The 24292-nt window shown below is 51.0% G+C and overlaps 1 protein-coding gene across 1 annotated transcript in view; it reads right to left on the reverse strand.

Annotated features, from left to right (window-relative positions):
- The window catches only part of LOC142249432 (histo-blood group ABO system transferase 2-like), a 59010-nt gene that overhangs the window by 24524 nt on the left and 10194 nt on the right, over positions 1 to 24292 (reverse strand). The window contains exon 2 of the mRNA XM_075321086.1: positions 619 to 750. Within this exon, the coding sequence (XP_075177201.1) occupies positions 619 to 750 (132 nt within the window). The remainder of the gene's footprint in view (positions 1 to 618; positions 751 to 24292) is intronic.

Below are 24292 nucleotides of genomic sequence, written 5' to 3' on the forward strand. Positions count from 1 at the left end.
GTGTTCCTGTCCCAGGTGAGCTCCTCAAGTCTCCACCGGACTCACCTGGTTATTGAAAGCACACGTGCGTGGGCACCTCTGTGCTACCCTCGTGCCATATTCTCGTGACTTCCACTGGCACACGTGCGTGGGCACCTTTGTGCTTCCCCGTGCAACAGGTACACCGAGCCGTGAGATCCGTGCCATACAACCCTCACGGGTTAGGGCAGATCGGTGTACATAGATCGTCTGTGACATTCCAGACGATTGCTAGCAGCAACCCGCTCACTCTTCACCCACCATAGCGGCGGTCCCTTACACCGCACAGTGGACCTTGACCGGCGGAAGCTGTCCATTTCCCATCTTGGCACGCTTCCCCGGGTCCCCCTCGTAACACTTATGCACCTGTCAAATTTAGTTTCAATGCAGATTGCACATTTTCTGTTAGTACAATAAACCTCATTTCAATCCAGAAATATTACTCAGTCCATCAGTTATTAGATATATGAAACTGAAATAGCTCTTGCAAAAACCCAAATTGTTATAAAGAAAAAAGGTTAACATTAATAGGGGTGCCCAAACTTTTACATATGACTGTAATTTGTAAGACTTAGTGCATTATATCCCTGTGTGACTTACCTGTAATTTGCAGTATTTACAAGTAGTTTCCTCTCACAATTCTCCAGTTCTATAGACTTCTCAGCCATTTTCTTTGACCAATCAATAGGTGCTTCTTGTTTGGATGGAAACACTAAGTCTGTGTTCTGCATGCTGTGATTTGAAAGACAGAAATATAGGAAATCCTTGATTGAAAAATATTTATTTCACAAAGAAAGTAATTGCTATCATAGTTAAGCAGGGACATAGTTAACAGTGGTGAAGCCTACACGTGCTGACCAATAAGTGTAAACAGCTTCCTGCTATGACCGATGAGCAGTAGCACACTGTATGCAAACGTCCAACATACTGCTGGCAGTTACTAGTTTTTCCCGATCTTGTTATTGACACCGCTTATGATCCTGACTTTTCTTTTTCTGTATCCCTCCTGACTCTGACCCTGGTTAGCCTGAATTCGCTTTAACTTCCCACCTAATATCTGACCATTGCTGTTTCTCTATGACTTTGCCTACTGAAAATAGTCTTGTCACCCTACTTTTGACCCAGCTACCTTTGGTCACCGTTGCCTTAGGGCTACTTTGCACGTTGCGACATCGCACCTGCGATATCGTCGGGGTCAAATCGAAAGTTACGCACATCCGGCGCCAGTAACGATGTTGCAACGTGTAAAGTCTAGGAGTGAAGATGAACGAGCGTGAAACAGTCAAAAATCGGTGATCTGTGTCACGTTGTTCATTTTCATAATGTCGGTGGGTCTACAGGTATGATGTTGTTCCTCGTTCCTGCAGCAGCACACATCGCTGTGTGTGAAGCCGCAGGAGCGAGGAACATCTCCTTACCTGCATCCCGATGGCTATGCGGAAGGAAGGAGGTGGGCGGGATGTTTACGTCCTACTCATCTCCACCCCTCCGCTTCTATTGGCCGCCTGCCGTGTGACGTCGCTGTGATGCCGCACGACCCGCCCCCTTAGGAAGGAGGCGGTTCGCCGGCCAGAGCAACGTCGCAGGGTAGGTAAGTGCGTGTGAAGCTGCCGTAGCGATAATGTTCGCTACGGCAGCTATCACAAGATATCGCATGTGCGATGGGGGCGGATACTATCGCGCTCAGCATCGCTAGCATCGGCTAGTGATGTCGCAGCGTGCAAAGTACCCCTTAGACTCACTTCTCCTACCAGTAGCCACTCCATGGAAACAACCGAGATGGTCCCATTGTTTGTACAGATCCTTGTATAGAATTTACAAATTGAAAGCCAGTGTTCTTTGGCATCTGCTAGACAGGTAACCTTTTGGTAGAAAAATTGTTCAGGAACAAAAGTGCACAAGACCATTCAGTGATACCCTTTTGGGTATAAGAAAATTAAAAGGAAGGTACTCACCTGAGCAGGTTGTGTGCATGCACAACTCCTATGAATGCCTGAAAATATCCACTGCTGCTGAATCGTAGCGTATCGTGTGATAAACTCCTCCATTATAGTTGACCAACTTCGACAACATCATGATTTTAGGCTGCGCTGCTGTAATGAAGAATCCTTAGGGCATGATGAATTGAACATTTTTTATTTGCACAACAAGTTTCAACCTTGGGCTTGCGTCTTTCTCAAGGGTAAAAACCAATTACATTAATTGTTTTTTTCCCTTGAGAAAGACACTGGTCCAGCATTGAAACGCGTTGTGGAAATTAAAAAATGTTCAATTAATCTTGGTCCTAAGGATTCTTCATTACAGCAGCGTAGCCTAAGGGCTGACAGTTTTTGACAGACTTATCAGTGAACTAGAAGGTGGCCCGATTCTACGCATCGGGTATTCTAGAATTTACGTATTGTGTAGTTCATGTATGATTTTTGTTATATATATATATATATATATATATATATAGATGTTGTTGTGTGTAGTTACCAAGTGTTTGTGTAGGGGCTGTACATGTTCTGGGTGTTGTCTGGGTGTGACGGGGGGTGAGAGCGGTGTTGTATGTGTGCTGCGTGTGTTGCGTTGTTTGTGGAGCGCTGTGTGTCTGTAGCGTTGTGTGTGTGTTGCGCAGTTAGTGTGTGTGTGGTGTGTTTTGGGGGGAGGTATGTTTTGTGCAATGTGTGTGTTGTGCGGTATGTGCGAAAATTTGTGTGTGCCGCGGTGTTTGTGTGTTGGGTGTTGTGTGTGTGCAGCGTTGTCTGTGTGTGTGGGTGTCTGTGTAGGGCAGTTGTTTGTGGTTCCCAGTGTGTGTGTGTGTGGTGTGTGGTGTGTTGTGCAGTGCGCGCGCGTGTGTGTGTGTGTTGGGGGGAGGTGCGCACTCCCAAACGTGCTCCATCCCCCATGCAGCGCACTCCCCATCGTGCTCCATCCCCCATGCAGCGCACTCCCCATCGTGCTCCATCCCCTATGCTGTGCACCCCCCATCGTGCTCCATCTCCCATGCTGCGCACTCCCAAACGTGCTCCATCCGCCATGCTGCACACTCCCAAACGTGCTCCATCCGCCATGCTGCGCACTCCCAAACGTGCTCCATCCGCCATACTCCGCACTCCCCATCGTGCTCCATCCCCGATGCTGCGCACCCCCCCATCATGCTCCATCCCCGATGCTGCGCACCCCCCCATTGTGCTCCATCCCCCATGCTGCTCCAGCATCAGCCTCTCTGCCCCCAGCATCAGTCTCTCTGCCCCCAGCATCAGCCTCTCTCCTCCCAGCATCAGCCTCTCTCCTCCCAGCATCAGCCTCTCTCATCCTAGCATCAATCAGCCTCTCTCCTCCCAGCATCAGCCTCTCCTCTCTGTCCCCAGCATCAGCCTCTCTCCTCCCAGCCTTCCCCAGCATCAGCCTCTCTCCTCCCAGCCTCCCTCCTCCCACCCTCCCCCAGCATCAGCCTCCCTCTCCCAGCCTCCCCCAGCATCAGCCTCCCCCAGCATCAGCCTCTCTTCTCTCAGCCTACCTCTCCCAGCCTCCCTCCTCCCAGCCTCCCTCAGCATCAGTCTCCCTCTCCCAGCCTCCCCAAGCATCAGCCTCCACCAGCATCAGCCTCTCTCCTTCCAGCCTCCCCCAGCATCAGCCTCCGCCAGCATCAGCCTCTCTCCTTCCAGCCTCCTCCAGCATCAGCCTCCCTCTCCCAGCCTTCCCCAGGATCAGCCTCTCTCCTGCCAGCCTCCTTCCTCCCAGCCTCCCCCTCCCAGCCTCCCTCAGCATCAGCCTTCCGCTCCCAGTCTCCCCCAGCATCAGCCTCCCCAAGCATCAGCCTCCACCAGCATCAGCCTCTCTCCTTCCAGCCTCCCCCAGCATCAGCCTCTCTCCTTCCAGCCTCCCTCAGCATCAGCCTCCCGTTCCCAGCCTTCCCCAGGATCAGCCTCTCTCATCCCAGCCTCCTTCCTCCCAGGCTCCCCCTCCCAGCCTCCCTCAGCATCAGCCTTCCCCTCCCAGTCTCCCCCAGCATCAGCCTCCCCAAGCATCAGCCTCCACCAGCATCAGCCTCTCTCCTTCCAGCCTCCCCCAGCATCAGCCTCCCGTTCCCAGCCTTCCCCAGGATCAGCCTCTCTCCTCCCAGCCTCCTTCCTCCCAGGCTCCCCCTCCCAGCCTCCCTCAGCATCAGCCTTCCCCTCCCAGTCTCCCCCAGCATCAGCCTCCCCAAGCATCAGCCTCCACCAGCATCAGCCTCTCTCCTTCCAGCCTCCCCCAGCATCAGCCTCCCCAAGCATCAGCCTCCACCAGCATCAGCCTCCCTCGTCCCAGCCTCCCCCAGCATCAGCCTCCCCCTCCCAGCCTCCCCCAGCATCAGCCTCTCTCCTCCCAGCATCAGCCTCTCTCATCCCAGCATCAGCCTCTCTCCTCCCAGCATCAGCCTCTCCTCTCTGTCCCCAGCATCAGCCTCTCTCCTCCCAGCCTTCCCAAGCATCAGCCTCTCTCCTCCCAGCCTCCCCCAGCATCAGCCTCCCCCAGCATCAGCCTCTCTTCTTCCAGCCTCCTCCAGCATCAGCCTCTCTCCTTCCAGCCTCCCCCAGCATCAGCCTCCCTCTCCCAGCCTTCCCCAGGATCAGCCTCTCTCCTCCCAGCCTCCGTCCTCCCAGCCTTCCCCAGCATCAGCTTTCCCCTCCCAGCCTCCCTCAGCATCAGCCTTCCCCAGCATCAGCCTCTCTCCTCCCAGCCTCAGCCTCTCTCCTTTCAGCCTCCCCCAGCATCAGCCTCTCTCCTTCCAGCCTCCCTCAGCATCAGCCTCCCCTTCCCAGCCTTCCCCAGGATCAGCCTCTCTCCTCCCAGCCTCCTTCCTCCCAGCCTCCCCCTCCCAGCCTCCTTCAGCATCAGCCTTCCCCTCCCAGTCTCCCCCAGCATCAGCCTCCCCCTCCCAGCCTTCCCCATGATCAGCCTCTCTGCTCCCAGCCTCCTCCAGCACGCCGTGCTCCTCTGCCGACACTCACACACCCGATCGCATCCACTCACACACACCCGATCGCATCCACTCACACACACCCGATCGCATCCACTCACACACACCCGATCGCATCCACTCACACACACCCGATCGCATACACTCACACACACCCGATCGCATACACTCACACACACAGACACTGACGATATCGCACATACGCGCTCACACTCAAAACATCCGGAGATACCACATGCCTCTGGCCATGTGATCCTCCGTCAGGTCCTGGAAGGTCACAACAGCACAGTATCGAGGCCGAGAAGCAAGCGATATCGCCGGATGCTGTGAGTGTGTGGATGCGATGTGAGGTGTGTGTGAGGTGTGTGTGAGAGTGAGTGTGATCTGATGTGTGTGTACGTTTGTGTGTGTGCTGTTATGTGTGTGCGTGTGGATCTTCCGCCGCAGCAGGACCTTGATGCGCTTGTAACCATGCGAGCATGGTTACCAACGTATCCACACCACTCCCGTGCGAGCGGGGGCCGGGGGGGGGTGGGGGTGGGGGGGAGTACAGTACTCACCTCCGTGACAGCCATGTCAGTTCGGGGAATGCGCGGGGGGAGGGAGGGGGCGGGGCCAGAGCTAGCGTGCATTGCGTGAGGGGGGCGGGGCGTGGCGTGGCCGAATTGCCAATGCCTGCAGGGTGCCGGGGCGAGAGGCCAATCTGTGGGGGGGGCGGAGCCTGGGCGAGCGGCTGGCCAATCCGTGTGGGGGCGCAGCCTGGGCGAGCGGCCAATCCGTGGGGGGGGCGGGGCCATGGCGAGCCCAGCGGCCAATCAGCTTTGTGTCACCGTAAGGACACAATTTTGGAGCATGACAGACAGACAGATAGACAGACAGATAGACAGACAGACAGACAGACAGAATAAGGCAATTATATATATAGATATGTAATGAAGACTTGCCACTCACAGTCAAGAGAACATGTCAATGTCATTTTTTGGTAGAAATAGTATATTCCCACAAGTAATGCATGACGTTTCGGTCACAATGACGTTCATCAAATGTGCCAAGGTTCAAAGACGTTTTTTACAGGTGGTATTCGCTCAGCAGGTTGCCGCTTTACACAGCACTAATGTCACAGGGAAGAGAAGTCTAGACAGTGACACCTAGGCTCACCCTCAGACTAGGGACCCTGCGATAACCCTTCTCTCAGAGGTACGTTTGATGGTAGCAAGGTCTGAGCCGCCAGGGGGACCTAAACTCCTGCCGAAGCCCTGGTGTAAGTCCTCCCTCCTTCCCCCAAGGGGTGAGCTGGGACTGTAGTCACAAACCCCACAACTAATTACAGAGAGGGGAAAACCAAAACTTGTACGCACTACAATTAAACACAAAGGAATGACAATACATGCACAGGGAAAAATAATGTAAAAAAAGAGGAAGTAAACTAACAACTGGGAATCTTCCACACTGCACAGTAAGCACACCACAGATCACCAAAAGATTGGATCACCACAACAAGACCGGAATCGCTGCAAAAGCTGGAGCTATCATCGGCACTGAGTAGCAGGATCCAATACCTTCTATAGGAAGGAAACTGCTATGATTGGTAATTAGCAACCCCAGGTCAGCAAGAATTAACTCCTGCAGAACTGAGGAACAGTGGGCATGAAACAGCCAATGCCCAGCTCTGGCAGAACAACTAGGTGACATCAGGTTGCCTGTAAGACTCTGCAGAGTTAAGAGAGCCTGACGCCGCCGTGATACTTAATGAGTTTGGAACCGAACATTGCATGACAACTTATTCATCACAAACATTACCATTCTGTCTCTGAACCTTGGCACATCTGCTGAAGCTCAATGTGACTGAAACATCATGCATTGCTTATGGGAATATATCTACCAATAAGTTACATTGAAGTGTTTTCTTGACTATGAGTACCAAGTTCTTCATGGCGTGTTTCATAAGAATTAAGACCCTTCTTTGTGTACCTGCAAAATAGGAGTTCTCTTCAACATCATCAGTGAATATATGAGAGTAGAGTGATTGAGATGTACATCTACAGTGCCTACAAGTAGTATTCAACCCCCTGCAGATTTAGCAGGTTTGATAAGATGCAAATAAGTTAGAGCTTGCAAACTTCAAACAAGAGCAGGATTTATTAACAGATGCATAAATCTTACAAACCAACAAGTTATGTTGCTCAGTTAAATTTTAATAAATTTTCAACATAAAAGTGTGGGTCAATTATTATTCAACCCCTAGGTTTAATATTTTGTGGAATAACCCTTGTTTGCAATTACAGCTAATAACCGTCTTTTATAAGACCTGATCAGGCCGGCACAGGTCTCTGGAGTTATCTTGGCCCACGCCTCCATGCAGATCTTCTCCAAGTTATCTAGGTTCTTTGGGTGTCTCATGTGGACTTTAATCTTGAGCTCTTTCCACAAGTTTTCAATTGGGTTAAGGTCAGGAGACTGCCTAGGCCACTGCAACACCTTGATTTTTTCCCTCTTGAACCAGGCCTTGGTTTTCTTGGCTGTGTGCTTTGGGTCGTTGTCTTGTTGGAAGATGAAATGACGACCCATCTTAAGATCCTTGATGGAGGAGCGGAGGTTCTTGGCCAAAATCTCCAGGTAGGCCGTGCTATCCATTTTCCCATGGATGCGGACCAGATGGCCAGGCCCCTTGGCTGAGAAACAGCCCCACAGCATGATGCTGCCACCACCATGCTTGACTGTAGGGATGGTATTCTTGGGGTCGTATGCAGTGCCATCCAGTCTCCAAACGTCACGTGTGTGGTTGGCACTAAAGATCTTGATCTTGGTCTCATCAGACCAAAGAACCTTGAACCAGTCTGTCTCAGAGTCCTCCAAGTGATCATGAGCAAACTGTAGACGAGCCTTGACATGACGCTTTGAAAGTAAAGGTACCTTACGGGCTCGTCTGGAACGGAGACCATTGCGGTGGAGTACGTTACTTATGGTATTGACTAGAGATGAGCGAACCGGTCCCGGTTCGGCTCGAGGTTGGTTCGCCGAACGGAGGTCCCGTTCGAGTTCGGTTCGTCGAACGTTCGACGAACCGAACTCGAACTGCATAGGAAACAATGGCAGGCAATCACAAACACAGTAAAACACCTAGAAAACACCCTCAAAGGTGTCCAAAAGGTGACAAACAACTCCAACACATGGGAAAGTGACAAGGACATATACTCATGCGAAAACAAAACAGCTGGACAAGGAAAAAGAGGAGGACACACAGATATAGGCATGGCACGCCATTCTAAAATCATGTAAAACACCGCAAGGTGACTCCAAGCTGAGTCTCCCTTTTTTTCCAAAAATTGGGCCCCACACACACCCACCCATTCAGTGGCAGCAGTTGGGCCCCAGTTGTACAATTCACAGCTAGATTTGCATCAAGCACATTCAAAAATACGCCATTCTTATCCGTCCCCAGGATGACACAGGGGTAGGTAGCAAAGTCTTTCCTGATCCCAGCTCTGTTCATCTTGGCTTCTTTTAAAAACACAGCAAGCAAGGGTTACTCCAAGCGGAGTCTCCCTTTTTTCCAAAAATTGTGCCCCACACACCCACCCATTCAGTGGCAGCACTTGTGCCCTAGTTGTACACTTCACAGCTACATTTGCATCAAGCACATTCAAAAATACGCCATTCTTATCCGTCCCCAGGATGACACCGGGGTAGGTAGCAAAGTATTTCCTGATCCCAGCTCTGTTCATCTTGGCTTCTTTTAAAAACACAGCAAGCAAGGGTTACTCCAAGCGGAGTCTCCCTTTTTTCCAAAAATTGGGCCACACAGACACCCACCCCATCAGTGGCAGCACTTGGGCCCTAGTTGCAAACAGGATGTTTTGATTTGCATCAAGCACATTCAAAAATACGCCATTCTTATCCGTCCCCAGGATGACACCGGGGTAGGTAGCAAAGTCTTTCCTGATCCCAGCTCTGTTCATCTTGGCTTCTTTTAAAAACACATCAAGCAAGGGTTACTCCAAGCGGAGTCTCCCTTTTTTCCAAAAATTGGGCCACACAGACACCCACCCCATCAGTGGCAGCACTTGGGCCCTAGTTGCAAACAGGATGTTTTGATTTGCATCAAGCACATTCAAAAATACGCCATTCTTATCCGTCCCCAGGATGACACCGGGGTAGGTAGCAAAGTCTTTCCTGATCCCAGCTCTGTTCATCTTGGCTTCTTTTAAAAACACATCAAGCAAGGGTTACTCCAAGCGGAGTCTCCCTTTTTTCCAAAAATTGGGCCACACAGACACCCACCCCATCAGTGGCAGCACTTGGGCCCTAGTTGCAAACAGGATGTTTTGATTTGCATCAAGCACATTCAAAAATACGCCATTCTTATCCGTCCCCAGGATGACACCGGGGTAGGTAGCAAAGTCTTTCCTGATCCCAGCTCTGTTCATCTTGGCTTCTTTTAAAAACACAGCAAGCAAGGGTTACTCCAAGCGGAGTCTCCCTTTTTTCCAAAAATTGTGCCCCACACACCCACCCATTCAGTGGCAGCAGTTGTGCCCTAGTTGTACACTTCACAGCTACATTTGCATCAAGCACATTCAAAAATACGCCATTCTTATCCGTCCCCAGGATGACACAGGGGTAGGTAGCAAAGTCTTTCCTGATCCCAGCTCTGTTCATCTTGGCTTCTTTTAAAAACACAGCAAGCAAGGGTTACTCCAAGCGGAGTCTCCCTTTTTTCCAAAAATTGGGCCACACAGACACCCACCCCATCAGTGGCAGCACTTGGGCCCTAGTTGCAAACAGGATGTTTTGATTTGCATCAAGCACATTCAAAAATACGCCATTCTTATCCGTCCCCAGCATGACACCAGGGTAGGTAGCAAAGTCTTTCCTGATCCCAGCTCTGTTCATCTTGGCTTCTTTTAAAAACACATCAAGCAAGGGTTACTCCAAGCGGAGTCTCCCTTTTTTCCAAAAATTGGGCCCCACACACCCACCCTTTCAGTGGCAGCAGTTGTGCCCCAGTTGTACACAGGATGTTTTGATTTGCATCAAGCACATTCAAAAATACGCCATTCTTATCCGTCCCCAGGATGACACCGGGGTAGGTAGATAAAGTCTTTGCTGACCCATGACTTGTTCATCTTGGCTTCTTTTAAAAACAATGTAAGCAAGGGTTACTCCAAGCGGAGTCTCCCTTTTTTTCCAAAAATTGTGCCCCACACACACCCACCCATTCAGTGGCAGCACTTGTGCCCTAGTTGCAAACAGGATGTTTTGATTTGCATCAAGCACATTCCAAATCAACAAGCATTTACTCTCCCCAGGATGACACAGGGGTAGTAAATTCCTTCTGGATCCATGACTTGTTCATTTTGATGAACGTCAGTCTGTCCACATTGTCACTGGACAGACGCGTGCGCTTATCTGTCAGCACACACCCAGCAGCACTGAATACACGTTCAGAGACAACGCTGGCAGCTGGACACGACAAAATCTCCAAGGCGTAAGTTGCGAGCTCTGGCCATTTTTCTAGGTTTGAAGCCCAAAAGGAGCAAGGCTCCAGTTGCACAGTCATGGCATCGATGTTCATTTGGAGATACTCCTGTATCATCCTCTCCAGCCGTTGAGTATGTGTCAGACTTGTTGTCTCTGGTGGCCTTGCAAAAGAGGGTCTAAAGAAATTATGAAAAGATTCCATAAAATTGCTGTTACCGGCACCAGATACGGTCCTACTGGTACGGGTAGACTGTTGAAGATGACGAGACCGTCCCATGTTTGTCAAGTTACAACTGGGAGATTCCCTCCCTGCACCTGCACGGTTGTTTGTTGGAAAAGCGGATCTAAGATCGAGTAACAGCTTCTGCTGATACTCCTGCATACGTGCGTCCCTTTCTATGGCTGGAATTATGTCACAAAATTTGGACTTGTACCGGGGATCTAATAGTGTGGCAATCCAGTAGTCATCATCACTTCTAATTTTGACAATACGACTGTCATGTTGGAGGTAGTGCAACAAAAAGGCACTCATGTGTCTTGCGCAGCCATGAGGACCAAGTCCACGCTGTGTTTGTGGCATAGAGGTGCTACCCGTTCTTTCTTCCTCTGACATCTCCCCCCAACCTCTTTCAACTGAAATTTGACCAAGGTCTCCCTCATCCGCTGAGTCTTCCATGTCCATGGACAGTTCGTCCTCCATTTCTTCTTGTTCTCCTGCACCTTGCTCAACATTTCGCCTGCTACTATGCGCCCTTGTCGATCCCTGTCCCACATGGTCCCATGCCTGCTGCGTTGGTGATGATGAACGTCTGGACCTTGGTGATGTTGTTGTCCCTTGCGCATATGAATCCTCCTGTAGTTCCTCCCCTTCATGTTGTCCCACCCCCTGACTCCGAATAGTGTTTAGCGTGTGCTCCAGCATGTAAATGACTGGAATCGTCATGCTGATAATGGCATTGTCAGCGCTAAACATATTCGTCGCCATGTCGAAACTGTGCAGAAGGGTGCATAGGTCCTTGATCTGAGACCACTCCATCAGGGTGATCTGCCCCACCTCTGCATCTCGTTGTCCCAGGCTATACGTCATGACGTATTGCACCAGGGCTCTGCGGTGCTGCCACAGTCGCTGTAACATGTGGAGAGTTGAATTCCAGCGTGTCGCCACATCGCATTTCAGGCGATGAACCGGCAGGCCGAAAGACTTCTGGAGCGATGCAAGTCGCTCTGCTGCGGCGCTTGAACGGCGGAAGTGAGCTGACAGTTTTCGTGCCCTGTTCAGAAGGCCATCTAGGCCGGGATAGTGTGTTAAAAATTGCTGGACGACAAGGTTCAACACGTGAGCCATACAAGGTACGTGTGTCACCTTGCCCAGGCAAAGTGCCGCACCCAGGTTTGCAGCATTGTCGCACACGGCCTTACCAGGCTGCAGGTTGAGTGGAGACAACCATTTATTAAACTCGGACCGCAGAGCTGACCACAACTCCTCAGCTGTGTGACTCTTATTCCCAAGACATGTCAAGCTAAAGACCGCCTGATGCCGTTGCGCTCTGCTGCCAGCATAGTAATGAGGGGTGCGTGATTCCTTCTGCGCAGTGAGAACGCTGGTGGCCTGACCAGGCAGGCTTGGGGCGGAGGTGGAGGACCCAGATGAGGTGGAGGATGCAGAAGCTGTGGCGGAACTTGGACAGACAGAGGATTGACACACAAGTCGTGGGGACGGCAAGACTTGTGCAGCAGACCCTTCACCATCTATCACCATAGTTACCCAGTGCCCAGTGAGCGACATGTAACGTCCCTGTCCATGCTTACTGGTCCAAGTATCGGTGGTGAAATGCACCCGTTCACACACAGAGTTTCTCAAGGAAGCGGTGATGTTGTGTGCGACATGCTGGTGTAGCGCGGGCACACCTTTCTTAGAGAAGTAGTGGCGACTAGGCATCTGGTACTGGGGCACAGCGACAGACATAAGGTCTCTAAAATCCTGTGTGTCCACTAGGCGGAAAGGCAGCATTTCGGTAGCCAACAGCTTACAGAGGGATAGAGTCAACCTCTTAGCTTTGTCATGGGTCGGAAGAAGTGGCCTTTTATTTGACCACATCTGAGGGACAGAGATCTGGCTGCTGTGTGTAGACGGTGTTGAGTAGGGTGTCCCTGGAAAAATGCAGGTTTGTGAGGAAAGTGCAGGCGGAGACATGATGTTGCCTTCATCCAACGTTGGTGCTATCGATGTCTGAGAGAGCTGTACACACTCACTTGTTTCCCCTTCCAAACCAACTGACGACCTTACAAGCAAACTGCCTGTTGCGGTTACAGTGGTGGAAGTTTTGCGTGGAAAAACAGGTGTGACAGCTGTCCCCACAGTCCTAGAAGATGAAGAGCGCGCGGATGCACTGGAAGGGGCGGGCAGTGGATGGTTCGCTCCGCTAGGCCGCATTGCAGCACGGTGAGCTTCCCACCGGGACCTATGATATTTATTCATGTGACGATTCATGGAAGAAGTTGTCAAACTGCTGAGGTTTTGACCTCTACTAAGAGAATCATGACAAATGTTACATATCACATGATTTGGGCGATCTTTTTCTATGTCAAAAAAGGACCAGGCTAGGCAAGGCTTAGAGGCCATGCGACCTGTTGATCCACCCCGAATAATGCTCATAGGCAGAGTGGTGGCTGAGGATGCAGTTGTAGACGTGCTACCAGTGCTCCGACTCTGTCCAGGAAGGCGCAAGGTAACTTCGTCGTCGGTTGCATCCTCCTCCACTGCCTCTGTTGACCTCCTCGAGTGCGTGACTGGGGGTTGACAGTAGGTGGGATCTAGAACTTCATCATCAATTGTTGTGTTTGCACTCCCCTCCCCCTCAGACCGAGCCTCTTCTTGCCCTGACCGAATATTTAAGTTGTCATCCCAATCGGGTATCTGCGTCTCATCTTCATCAGTATGTTCCTCATTGTCTATAACCACAGGTGTTACAGTTTGTGACAAAGGGTCAACATTATGCTCAGAAACTTGGTCCTCACGGCCTGAATCAGAGTCACAAAGGTTCTGGGCATCACTGCAGACCATTTCCTGTTCTGTACTCACTGTAGCTTGGGAGCAGACCTCTGATTCCCAGGCTATAGTGTGACTGAACAGCTCTGCAGACTCAGCCATCTCAGTTCCACCATACTGTGCAGGGCTGATGGAGACTTCAGAGCTGGGAGAAATCAAGTGTGATTGGGATGACAACTCAGAGGACTGGTGTTTTTTGGATGCGGTACTTGAAGTGGCTGAGAGGGCACTTGTTGGACCACTTGAGATCCATTCAAGCATTTTCCTTTTTTGCCCATCATCTACCTTTCTTCCTGTTGTTCGTGTCCGTAAAAAAGGGAGCACATCGGATTGTCCACGGTAAGTAGTAGACATCTTACTTTTGCTGGTAGATGGTCTATCTTCAGCAGATGATATTGGAGCTTTGCCACCTTCCCCACAGACAAAACCTTTTTTGCCTTTTCCACCACGCCTCTTCCCCTTTCCACCAGCATCTGTCATTTTGCCACTCATGTTGATTGCGACAAGATTGTGGACTGAAAATGTGGTAGTAAAAATTGAGAGGTGGTGAAGATTGCAGTGGTGGTCTAGCTTTATTAACAGCAGAATAATAAAGAATAAATATCCCTGACAATGCAGCTTAGTTATAATTAGTTGGAGTGTGCAACGCAGGCAGATGCGCTCTGCAAATGTCTTGGCACTAGTGGGACTATAGCAAAGTCCAATAGCCACGTATAGGATGCCACTAGGTACACTGAGTGTTTGCTAGTATAATGGCTTAGTTATAATGAGTTGGAGTGTGCAACGCAGGCAGATGCGCTCTGCAAATGTCTTGGCACTAGTGGGACTATAGCAAAGTCCAATAGCCACGTATAGGATGCCACTAGGTACACTGAGTGTTTGCTAGTATAATGGCTTAGTTATAATTAGTTGGAGTGTGCAACGCAGGCAGATGCGCTCTGCAAATGTCTTGGCACTAGTGGGACTATAGCAAAGTCCAATAGCCACGTATAGGATGCCACTAGGTACACTGAGTGTTTGCTAGTATAATGGCTTAGTTATAATGAGTTGGAGTGTGCAACGCAGGCAGATGCGCTCTGCAAATGTCTTGGCACTAGTGGGACTATAGCAAAGTCCAATAGCCACGTATAGGATGCCACTAGGTACACTGAGTGTTTGCTAGTATAATGGCTTAGTTATAATGAGTTGGAGTGTGCAACGCAGGCAGATGCGCTCTGCAAATGTCTTGGCACTAGTGGGACTATAGCAAAGTCCAATAGCCACGTATAGGATGCCACTAGGTACACTGAGTGTTTGCTAGTATAATGGCTTAGTTATAATGAGTTGGAGTGTGCAACGCAGGCAGATGCGCTCTGCAAATGTCTTGGCACTAGTGGGACTATAGCAAAGTCCAATAGCCACGTATAGGATGCCACTAGGTACACTGAGTGTTTGCTAGTATAATGGCTTAGTTATAATTAGTTGGAGTGTGCAACGCAGGCAGATGCGCTCTGCAAATGTCTTGGCACTAGTGGGACTATAGCAAAGTCCAATAGCCACGTATAGGATGCCACTAGGTACACTGAGTGTTTGCTAGTATAATGGCTTAGTTATAATTAGTTGGAGTGTGCAACGCAGGCAGATGCGCTCTGCAAATGTCTTGGCACTAGTGGGACTATAGCAAAGTCCAATAGCCACGTATAGGATGCCACTAGGTACACTGAGTGTTTGCTAGTATAATGGCTTAGTTATAATTAGTTGGAGTGTGCAACGCAGGCAGATGCGCTCTGCAAATGTCTTGGCACTAGTGGGACTATAGCAAAGTCCAATAGCCACGTATAGGATGCCACTAGGTACACTGAGTGTTTGCTAGTATAATGGCTTAGTTATAATGAGTTGGAGTGTGCAACGCAGGCAGATGCGCTCTGCAAATGTCTTGGCACTAGTGGGACTATAGCAAAGTCCAATAGCCACGTATAGGATGCCACTAGGTACACTGAGTGTTTGCTAGTATAATGGCTTAGTTATAATGAGTTGGAGTGTGCAACGCAGGCAGATGCGCTCTGCAAATGTCTTGGCACTAGTGGGACTATAGCAAAGTCCAATAGCCACGTATAGGATGCCACTAGGTACACTGAGTGTTTGCTAGTATAATGGCTTAGTTATAATTAGTTGGAGTGTGCAACGCAGGCAGATGCGCTCTGCAAATGTCTTGGCACTAGTGGGACTATAGCAAAGTCCAATAGCCACGTATAGGATGCCACTAGGTACACTGAGTGTTTGCTAGTATAATGGCTTAGTTATAATGAGTTGGAGTGTGCAACGCAGGCAGATGCACTCTGCAAATGTCTTGGCACTAGTGGGACTATAGCAAAGTCCAATAGCCACGTATAGGATGCCACTAGGTACACTGAGTGTTTGCTAGTATAATGGCTTAGTTATAATTAGTTGGAGTGTGCAACGCAGGCAGATGCGCTCTGCAAATGTCTTGGCACTAGTGGGACTATAGCAAAGTCCAATAGCCACGTATAGGATGCCACTAGGTACACTGAGTGTTTGCTAGTATAATGGCTTAGTTATAATGAGTTGGAGTGTGCAACGCAGGCAGATGCGCTCTGCAAATGTCTTGGCACTAGTGGGACTATAGCAAAGTCCAATAGCCACGTATAGGATGCCACTAGGTACACTGAGTGTTTGCTAGTATAATGGCTTAGTTATAATGAGTTGGAGTGTGCAACGCAGGCAGATGCGCTCTGCAAATGTCTTGGCACTAGTGGGACTATAGCAAAGTCCAATAGCCACGTATAGGATGCCACTAGGTACACTGAGTGTTTGCTAGTATAATGGCTTAGTTATAATGAGTTGGAGTGTGCAACGCAGGCAGATGCGCTCTGCAAATGTCTTGGCACTAGTGGGACTATAGCAAAGTCCAATAGCCACGTATAGGATGCCACTAGGTACACTGAGTGTTTGCTAGTATAATGGCTTAGTTATAATTAGTTGGAGTGTGCAACGCAGGCAGATGCGCTCTGCAAATGTCTTGGCACTAGTGGGACTATAGCAAAGTCCAATAGCCACGTATAGGATGCCACTAGGTACACTGAGTGTTTGCTAGTATAATGGCTTAGTTATAATGAGTTGGAGTGTGCAACGCAGGCAGATGCGCTCTGCAAATGTCTTGGCACTAGTGGGACTATAGCAAAGTCCAATAGCCACGTATAGGATGCCACTAGGTACACTGAGTGTTTGCTAGTATAATGGCTTAGTTATAATGAGTTGGAGTGTGCAACGCAGGCAGATGCGCTCTGCAAATGTCTTGGCACTAGTGGGACTATAGCAAAGTCCAATAGCCACGTATAGGATGCCACTAGGTACACTGAGTGTTTGCTAGTATAATGGCTTAGTTATAATTAGTTGGAGTGTGCAACGCAGGCAGATGCGCTCTGCAAATGTCTTGGCACTAGTGGGACTATAGCAAAGTCCAATAGCCATGTATAGGATGCCACTAGGTACACTGAGTGTTTGCTAGTATAATGGCTTAGTTATAATGAGTTGGAGTGTGCAACGCAGGCAGATGCGCTCTGCAAATGTCTTGGCACTAGTGGGACTATAGCAAAGTCCAATAGCCACGTATAGGATGCCACTAGGTACACTGAGTGTTTGCTAGTATAATGGCTTAGTTATAATTAGTTGGAGTGTGCAGAGGACAAGAGGGTACAGTGGCAGGATTGTGGTGCTCTGGGTAGAGGAATGGAAGCCTGCCTTTCTATTCCCTCCTAATGGTGAAATGCAGGGAGGAAATCCCTGACCCTGACCTTGGCTGCACAGACGCTGGCGCTGTTTTCAGGACCTGTCACCTTAACTCTGACCCTGCCGGTTTGAGCCCTTAAAAGGACTGCTATAAAGTGCTCTCCCTATGCTGTCTAACGCTGTGTATGCAGCGCATACAGCTGTATCGGCTATAGGACTCAGGAGGACGGAGCTGCGACAGTGATGTCTGACACCAAAGACGCAGAAGAGATAATGGCGTTTGTGAAGAAAATGTCCGGTTTTATAATGCAGGGTCATGTGACATGGACATCCTATCACACATGCCGTTGCTTCTCTGGCTCAAAGTCCACTTAGCTGTGTGTGTGTCTGGGATTGGCTGACATGCTGGCCCGCCCCACAAGACGCGCGCGCTTAGGGAAGGAAGACAAGAAAAAAAAAAAAAAAATGGCGATCGCCATTATACAAACAGCAGTGATCTGAAGGCGCTGTTCACGCACACTATACACTGAAATGTCATAATAGTGTGATTCACAGAGTGACTTACACTATTACAGCAGAAACCAAGCTAGGATTTTGCTGTTTTTTTGCTGCTAGAACCGTTCTCGAACGTTTCTAGAACTATCGAGCTTTTGCAAAAAGCTCGAGTTCTAGTTCGATCTAGAACAGGCCCCAAAATCACTCGAGCCTAGAACTGGAGAACCACGAACCACGAACCGCGCTCAACTCTAGTATTGACTGAAACCAATGTCCCCACTGCCATGAGATCTTCCCGGAGCTCCTTCCTTGTTGTCCTTGGGTTAGCCTTGACTCTTCGGACAAGCCTGGCCTCGGCACGGGTGGAAACTTTCAAAGGCTGTCCAGGCCGTGGAAGGCTAAAAGTAGTTCCATAAGCCTTCCACTTCCGGATGATGCTCCCAACAGTGGAGACAGGTAGGTCCAACTCCTTGGAAAGGGTTTTGTACCCCTTGCCAGCCTTGTGACCCTCCACGATCTTGTCTCTGATGGCCTTGGAATGCTCCTTTGTCTTTCCCATGTTGACCAAGTATGAGTGCTGTTCACAAGTTTGGGGAGGGTCTTAATTAGTCAGAAAAGGCTGGAAAAAGAGATAATTAATCCAAACATGTGAAGCTCATTGTTCTTTGTGCCTGAAATACTTCTTAATACTTTAGGGGGACCAAACAGAATTCTTGTGGTTTGAGGGGTTGAATAATAAATGACCCTCTGAATAAACTATTCACAATTTAAAAAAAAAAATAAAAAAAGAAATAACATTCTTTTTTGCTGCAGTGCATTTCACACTTCCAGGCTGATCTACAGTCCAAATGTCACAATGCCAAGTTAATTCCGAATGTGTAAACCTGCTAAATCTGTAGGGGGTTGAATACTACTTGTAGGCACTGTATATACACATATACACATACACATATACACATATACGTTAGGTCCAGAAATATTTGGACAGTGGCCGAATCATCATGATTTGGCTTCTGCATGGCACTATTTTCAGGTGCTCAAAAGTAATTGGACAAATTTACTTTACCATAAATAAAATGTTCATTTTAAATACTTTGTAGAGAATCCTTTGCAGCCAATGACTGCTTGAAGCCTAGATGCCATGGATGTCATCGAACTCTGGGTTTCTTGCTTTGTAATGCTTTGCCGGCCTTTACTGTAACTGTCTTCAGTTGTTGTTTTTTGTGGCTCTTTCTGGCCTAAGTTTTGTTATAATATCATGAGTGTATCTTGCTCGGGAGAAACCCAGGGTGAATCTGATGTCATAAGGTCACAGCGTCTTGCTGCTGGCAGGTTCACTACTGTTATTTGATAACATCTCATTATGTGTCGTGCTGTAGGAGTTAAGCACCCTCTCCTGCCTGGCTGCTGGCTGCAGCTTGAAATTTCAGGTGCAGCTCTTTGGGATCACTCCCTTTCACTATTTAAGTCATACAAATCAGAGTGAAAAGGGGGTTGTCACAAACCACCGGGGGAGTCACTCAGAAATCCCCCGCGCTGGCTACCAGTACGTCACAATCGGGGGGTAACAAGTGGGGGTCACCCCTCCTTTATACCTCCCGACCGACAGACAGAGCACGTGACGCGCTCTCTAGCGCCCCTCTTATAGTCAGGCCAATTATGGAATTGCCCGACAATAAGCAAGGAGGCCGCTATACTACTTATGCCGATTATTGAAGGGTCCCCGGTGAGAGTAGGGTATATATTCCCCCGACCTCCGCGGGCGGAATATATAAAATCTCCCCGAATCTCACTGGCCTCCCCACAATAATCCTTGGCACAAACTCGCTGCCACCAACCGCTTCACGGTAACTATTAGCCGAACACACAGACGTGGGATTCAAGATCGAGATAACAGAACAGCCCAAGATTAATTATATAATTTAATCAGCCTAAAGCACACTAGAAACTACAATATATACAATAGGGAATCTACAGAATATACATATGTCAGAGTACAGTTACAATCAAAGCATGGGTTACAAACAGGCATACACAGTTCCAGCAGTTACCTTGTTGCGTCTGGCCACAGGGGGGCGCTGTACCCAGGTTTCTAGGATCCTTCCCACAGATGTTTCCTACACGTGCCCCCAGCGAAAAGAACACTGGAAAATGGCCGAAGTAGGGTTATCAACCTGGCCAAATCCAGGTCCCCTCCTACCTTCGTGACCTCACAGGGAGCACTGCTCCACCCCTGGCTGGAGTTATGGACAAAATCCACAACATGGAATATGGCCATAACTTGGCCTGGGAGCGTCGTAGGCGGACGCCAATGCTCTCATTGTGACAGTTATGAATTTAGCTACAGAACGAGGGGACTCATGACCTGTCTGCCAGTTCCCCATTGGCTGATATCACGCCTGGGGCATTTCCCAATGTCCTGCTCCCATAAAAAGGGTGTGCCGGCATCGTCCGCATGCAGAGACACCATTTTTATGGTTGCCATATTTATCGGAAATATGGCTTGCGAGATATGAACCATTTTTTACTGGAGTCGTTCTGTCTGGCTAGTTCCATAGCCTTGCTAATTAGCTAGCAGCTCCTACTACAGGGTGACGGCAGGGAGTCATCCTGTGTCCATTGTTCCCACACCACCTCATCTCCATATCACAGGACATGGCCATGGAGGTGTAAGTGGAACACTGAGAACAAGAAGGGAGGGGGCACTGCCAGGGAGTGATGAGGGATTATGACTGGAGTCATAATTCATCTTCATATCCCGGGATTTGCCTCACACCTCCCCCCTTTTGAGGGCGCTAGGGGGCAGCACACTCCGGTGTTCCCCCGTGCGCCCGTCCGCGACCTCTCCTTGTCGGGACAGCCCGTCTGCGTTACCGTGGTCACGGCCCCTTTTGTGGCGAATGGTGAAGTTGTACTGCTGGAGCGCAAGGCTCCATCGCAACAATCGCCCATTCGTCCCAGAGACGGTGTGCAACCAGCTGAGGGGATTGTGGTCCGTCTCCACGATGAAGTGGCGCCCGTATAGATAGGGTTGCAGACGCTGCAGGGCCCACACTATGGCCAGGCACTCCTTTTCCATCGTGGAATAGGCAACTTCCCTTGGTAACAGCTTCCTGCTCAGGTACAAGACTGGGTGCTCTTGGCTCGCAGAGTCCACCTGGCTGAGCACCGCACCGAGGCCGAAGTCACTGGCGTCGGTCTGTACTACAAACGGCCGCGTGAAGTCGGCTGCCTGTAGCACGGGCGGGCTGGACAGGGCGTCCTTTAGGGCCTGGAAGGCTGTCTCGCAGTCCATTGTCCAATCGACTGCAGAGGGCAGCTTCTTCTTGGTGAGGTCCGTCAAGGGCTTTGCCAGGCTACTATAGCATGGAACAAACCTCCTATAGTACCCAGCGGTCCCCAAGAAGGACATCACCTGCTTCTTGGTCCTGGGGGTGGGCCAGGATGCGATGGCTTCCACTTTCTCAGGCTCGGGCTTCAGTGTTCTCCCACCTACCCGGTGACCGAGGTACTGGACCTCGCTCATGGCCAGCTGACACTTTCCCGGCTTGATGGTCAAACCTGCCCGGTGGATCCGCCTGAGCACCTGTGCTAGATGCTCTAGGTGGTCCTCCCAGGTGGGACTGAAGACGGCAATGTCATCCAGGTACGCGGCCGCGTACCCTTCAAGTCCCTTGAGCAGGGTGTTGACCATCCGCTGGAAAGTGGCAGGGGCATTCCTCATCCCGAATGGCATCACCGTGGACTCGTACAGTCCAAATGGGGTAATAAAGGCAGAGCGTTCCCTGGCCTTGCGAGTCAGGGGGATCTGCCAATATCCCCGGCTCAGATCCATGATGGTCAGGTACTGAGCCCCGGCCAACTGATCGAGCAGGTCATCGATGCGTGGCATTGGGTACGCATCGGCGACCGTGACCGCATTGAGCCCCCTGTAGTCCACGCAGAACCGAGTGGTTCGGTCCTTCTTAGGGACGAGGACTACAGGCGAGGCCCAAGCGCTGTTGGATGCCTGGATCACCCCCAGCTTCAGCATCTCGTCAATCTCCTGGCGCATGTGTTGCTGCACCTCCAGGGAGACCCGATATGCTGAACGCCGGATCGGGGGATGATCCCCAGTGTCCACGTGATGGACAGCCAAGTCAGTCCTTCCGGGCTGGTTGGTAAACAACCCCCGGAAGGGGAGGAGGGTGGCCCACAGCTGGGACCGTTGGTCTTCCAAGAGCTGGTGGCCAACCTCCACATCCTCAATGGATCCGCCTGCCCTAACCTGGGCTAGCATATCCAAGAGGGTTTCCGCTTCTCCCTCCTCGGGCAGGTTGCACACGGGGAGCGCACATGCCTCCCGCTCATGATGTGCCTTCATCATGTTCACATGGAAGGGCTTCCGCCTTCCACGGGCAGGGTCCAGGGTGACCAGGTACGTTACAGGGTTGAGCTGCTGGTACACGAGGTATGGGCCTTCCCAGGCTGCCTGAAGCTTGTCCTGTGGTACGGGGACCAGTACCCACACCTTTTGACCCACTTGGTAGGTCCTCTCACAAGCGTTCTGGTCGTACCAACGCTTCTGATCGGCCTGGGCTTGAGCCATATTGTCGTGTACCAGTTGCGTCAAGGCCTGCATTTTGTCCCGGAAGCGCATGACATACTCGATAACCGACACTCCAGGGGTGGCCAAATCCCCTTCCCAAGCCTCTTTCACCAGAGCCAGGGGGCCCCACACACGTCGCCCGTACAGGAGCTCAAACGGTGAGAATCCTGTTGAGGCCTGTGGAACCTCCCGGTAAGCAAATAACAGGTGTGGGAGATACCGCTCCCAGTCACGCCCATGGGAGTCGACCAACATCTTAAGCATCTGCTTTAAGGTGCCATTAAACCGCTCGCACAGGCCATTAGTCTGTGGATGGTACGGGCTGGCCACCAGATGTCGCACCTGGACTTGCTTACAGAGGGCCTCCATCAGCTGGGACATGAATTGGGTCCCCCGGTCAGTGAGCATTTCCTGGGGAAAACCCACTCGGGAGAAAATCTCCAGCAATGCGGTGGCCACCTTGTCAGCCCGAATGGACGACAAGGCCACTGCTTCTGGGTACCGGGTGGCATAGTCCACTACCGTCAGTATGAAGCGTTTCCCGGAGCTGCTGGGGATGGCCAGCGGGCCGACCAGATCCACAGCCACCCTCCTGAAAGGCTCATCGATGATGGGCAGAGATACCAGTGGGGCTTTGGGGTGTGGCCCCGCCTTCCCCACTCTCTGACAGGTTTCACACGAACGGCAGTAGGCAGCCACATCGGCCCCCATTTTTGGCCAGTAGAAATGCTGGTTTAACCTGGCCTTGGTCTTAGCGATCCCTAGGTGTCCGGCCATCGGAATCTCATGTGCGATCCGCAACAACTCCGTCCGGAACGGATAGGGTACCACCAACTGTCGGTCCCTGGGCCACGCCTCCGGTGAACCCTGCTGGACCGTGGCCCGGTACAGCCGTCCTTGGTCCCAGACCACTCGCTCCGGGTCCGAGTCCGAGGGAGGCTGTGCCGCCTGCTCCTTAAGAGCTTTCAGGCTGTCGTCAGCTTCTAACGCTGCCTGAAACCCCTGACTAGATGTGGCCAGAATCGACGAGACTGTCACATCTTCAGTCAGTACCCCGGGACCTGTGTCCTGGCCTCCACCTGACTCGGCTGCCACTTGGTCAGAAGGGGAAGAGCTATCGGACCTCCGGGAGGCCCCTTGGCTTCCAGCACTCCCACTGCGGGTGACAGCGGCCACAGCCGCTGCGACCGTGGGTCGTGCCTGCTCCTCCTCCATTCCTGACCAAGTCGCCGGTTCAGGCAGACCTACCTGGCTTCCTGACACCCCGGTTGTGGGGGAACCATGCACCGAGATCTTACCTGGGAGCACTTCCGCTCCTGGACCGGCCCCAATCTCACCTGCCTGTTCCCCTCCTGCAGCAACAGAACCCCGCTGTGAAATCTCTGGGGACCCCACATTTGCTGTGGTAGCCCCCACCCCACACACTGGTCCTCCCCCTGCAGCACCCTGCTCTCTGCTTATCCCTGCAGAGGGCAACAGATCCCAGCTCACAGGCTGGTTACTTGTAGAGGCATCGTCACACCTTTCTCTGACCCCCTCCCCTGTCACAGCTGCAGCTGCGTGTGTGTCTATGGTGTCTGTGCAAGCAGAAATATCAGAGTTCACTCCCTCCTCCCTTACATCATTCATAGATAACACATTAACATTGTCCGGAGGCATGTCAGTACTGGCTGAAGGTTCAGCCCTTGGTTGGGGCCCGAACTGGGAGGTTATCTGCCCCAAATCTGTCCCAAGTAGCACGTTTGCAGGGATCCGATCAGTTACCCCCACCTCCCTCACCCCTCGCCCTGCGCCCCAGTCCACATAAATGTCAGCAACAGGCAGCGCCGGGTCAATGCCTCCAATCCCGGAGACAGCGAGGGTTTTTCCAGGGATCAAGTCTTGGGGGGACACCATCTCAGGCCGCACCAGAGTCACCTCCGAGGCGCTGTCTCGCAGTCCTATGGTCACAGACCGGCCGACGGTGACAGGTTGGAAGCTGTCCAGG

This window comes from Anomaloglossus baeobatrachus, chromosome 8 (genome assembly GCF_048569485.1).
Source record: "Anomaloglossus baeobatrachus isolate aAnoBae1 chromosome 8, aAnoBae1.hap1, whole genome shotgun sequence".
NCBI lineage: Eukaryota > Metazoa > Chordata > Amphibia > Anura > Aromobatidae > Anomaloglossus > Anomaloglossus baeobatrachus.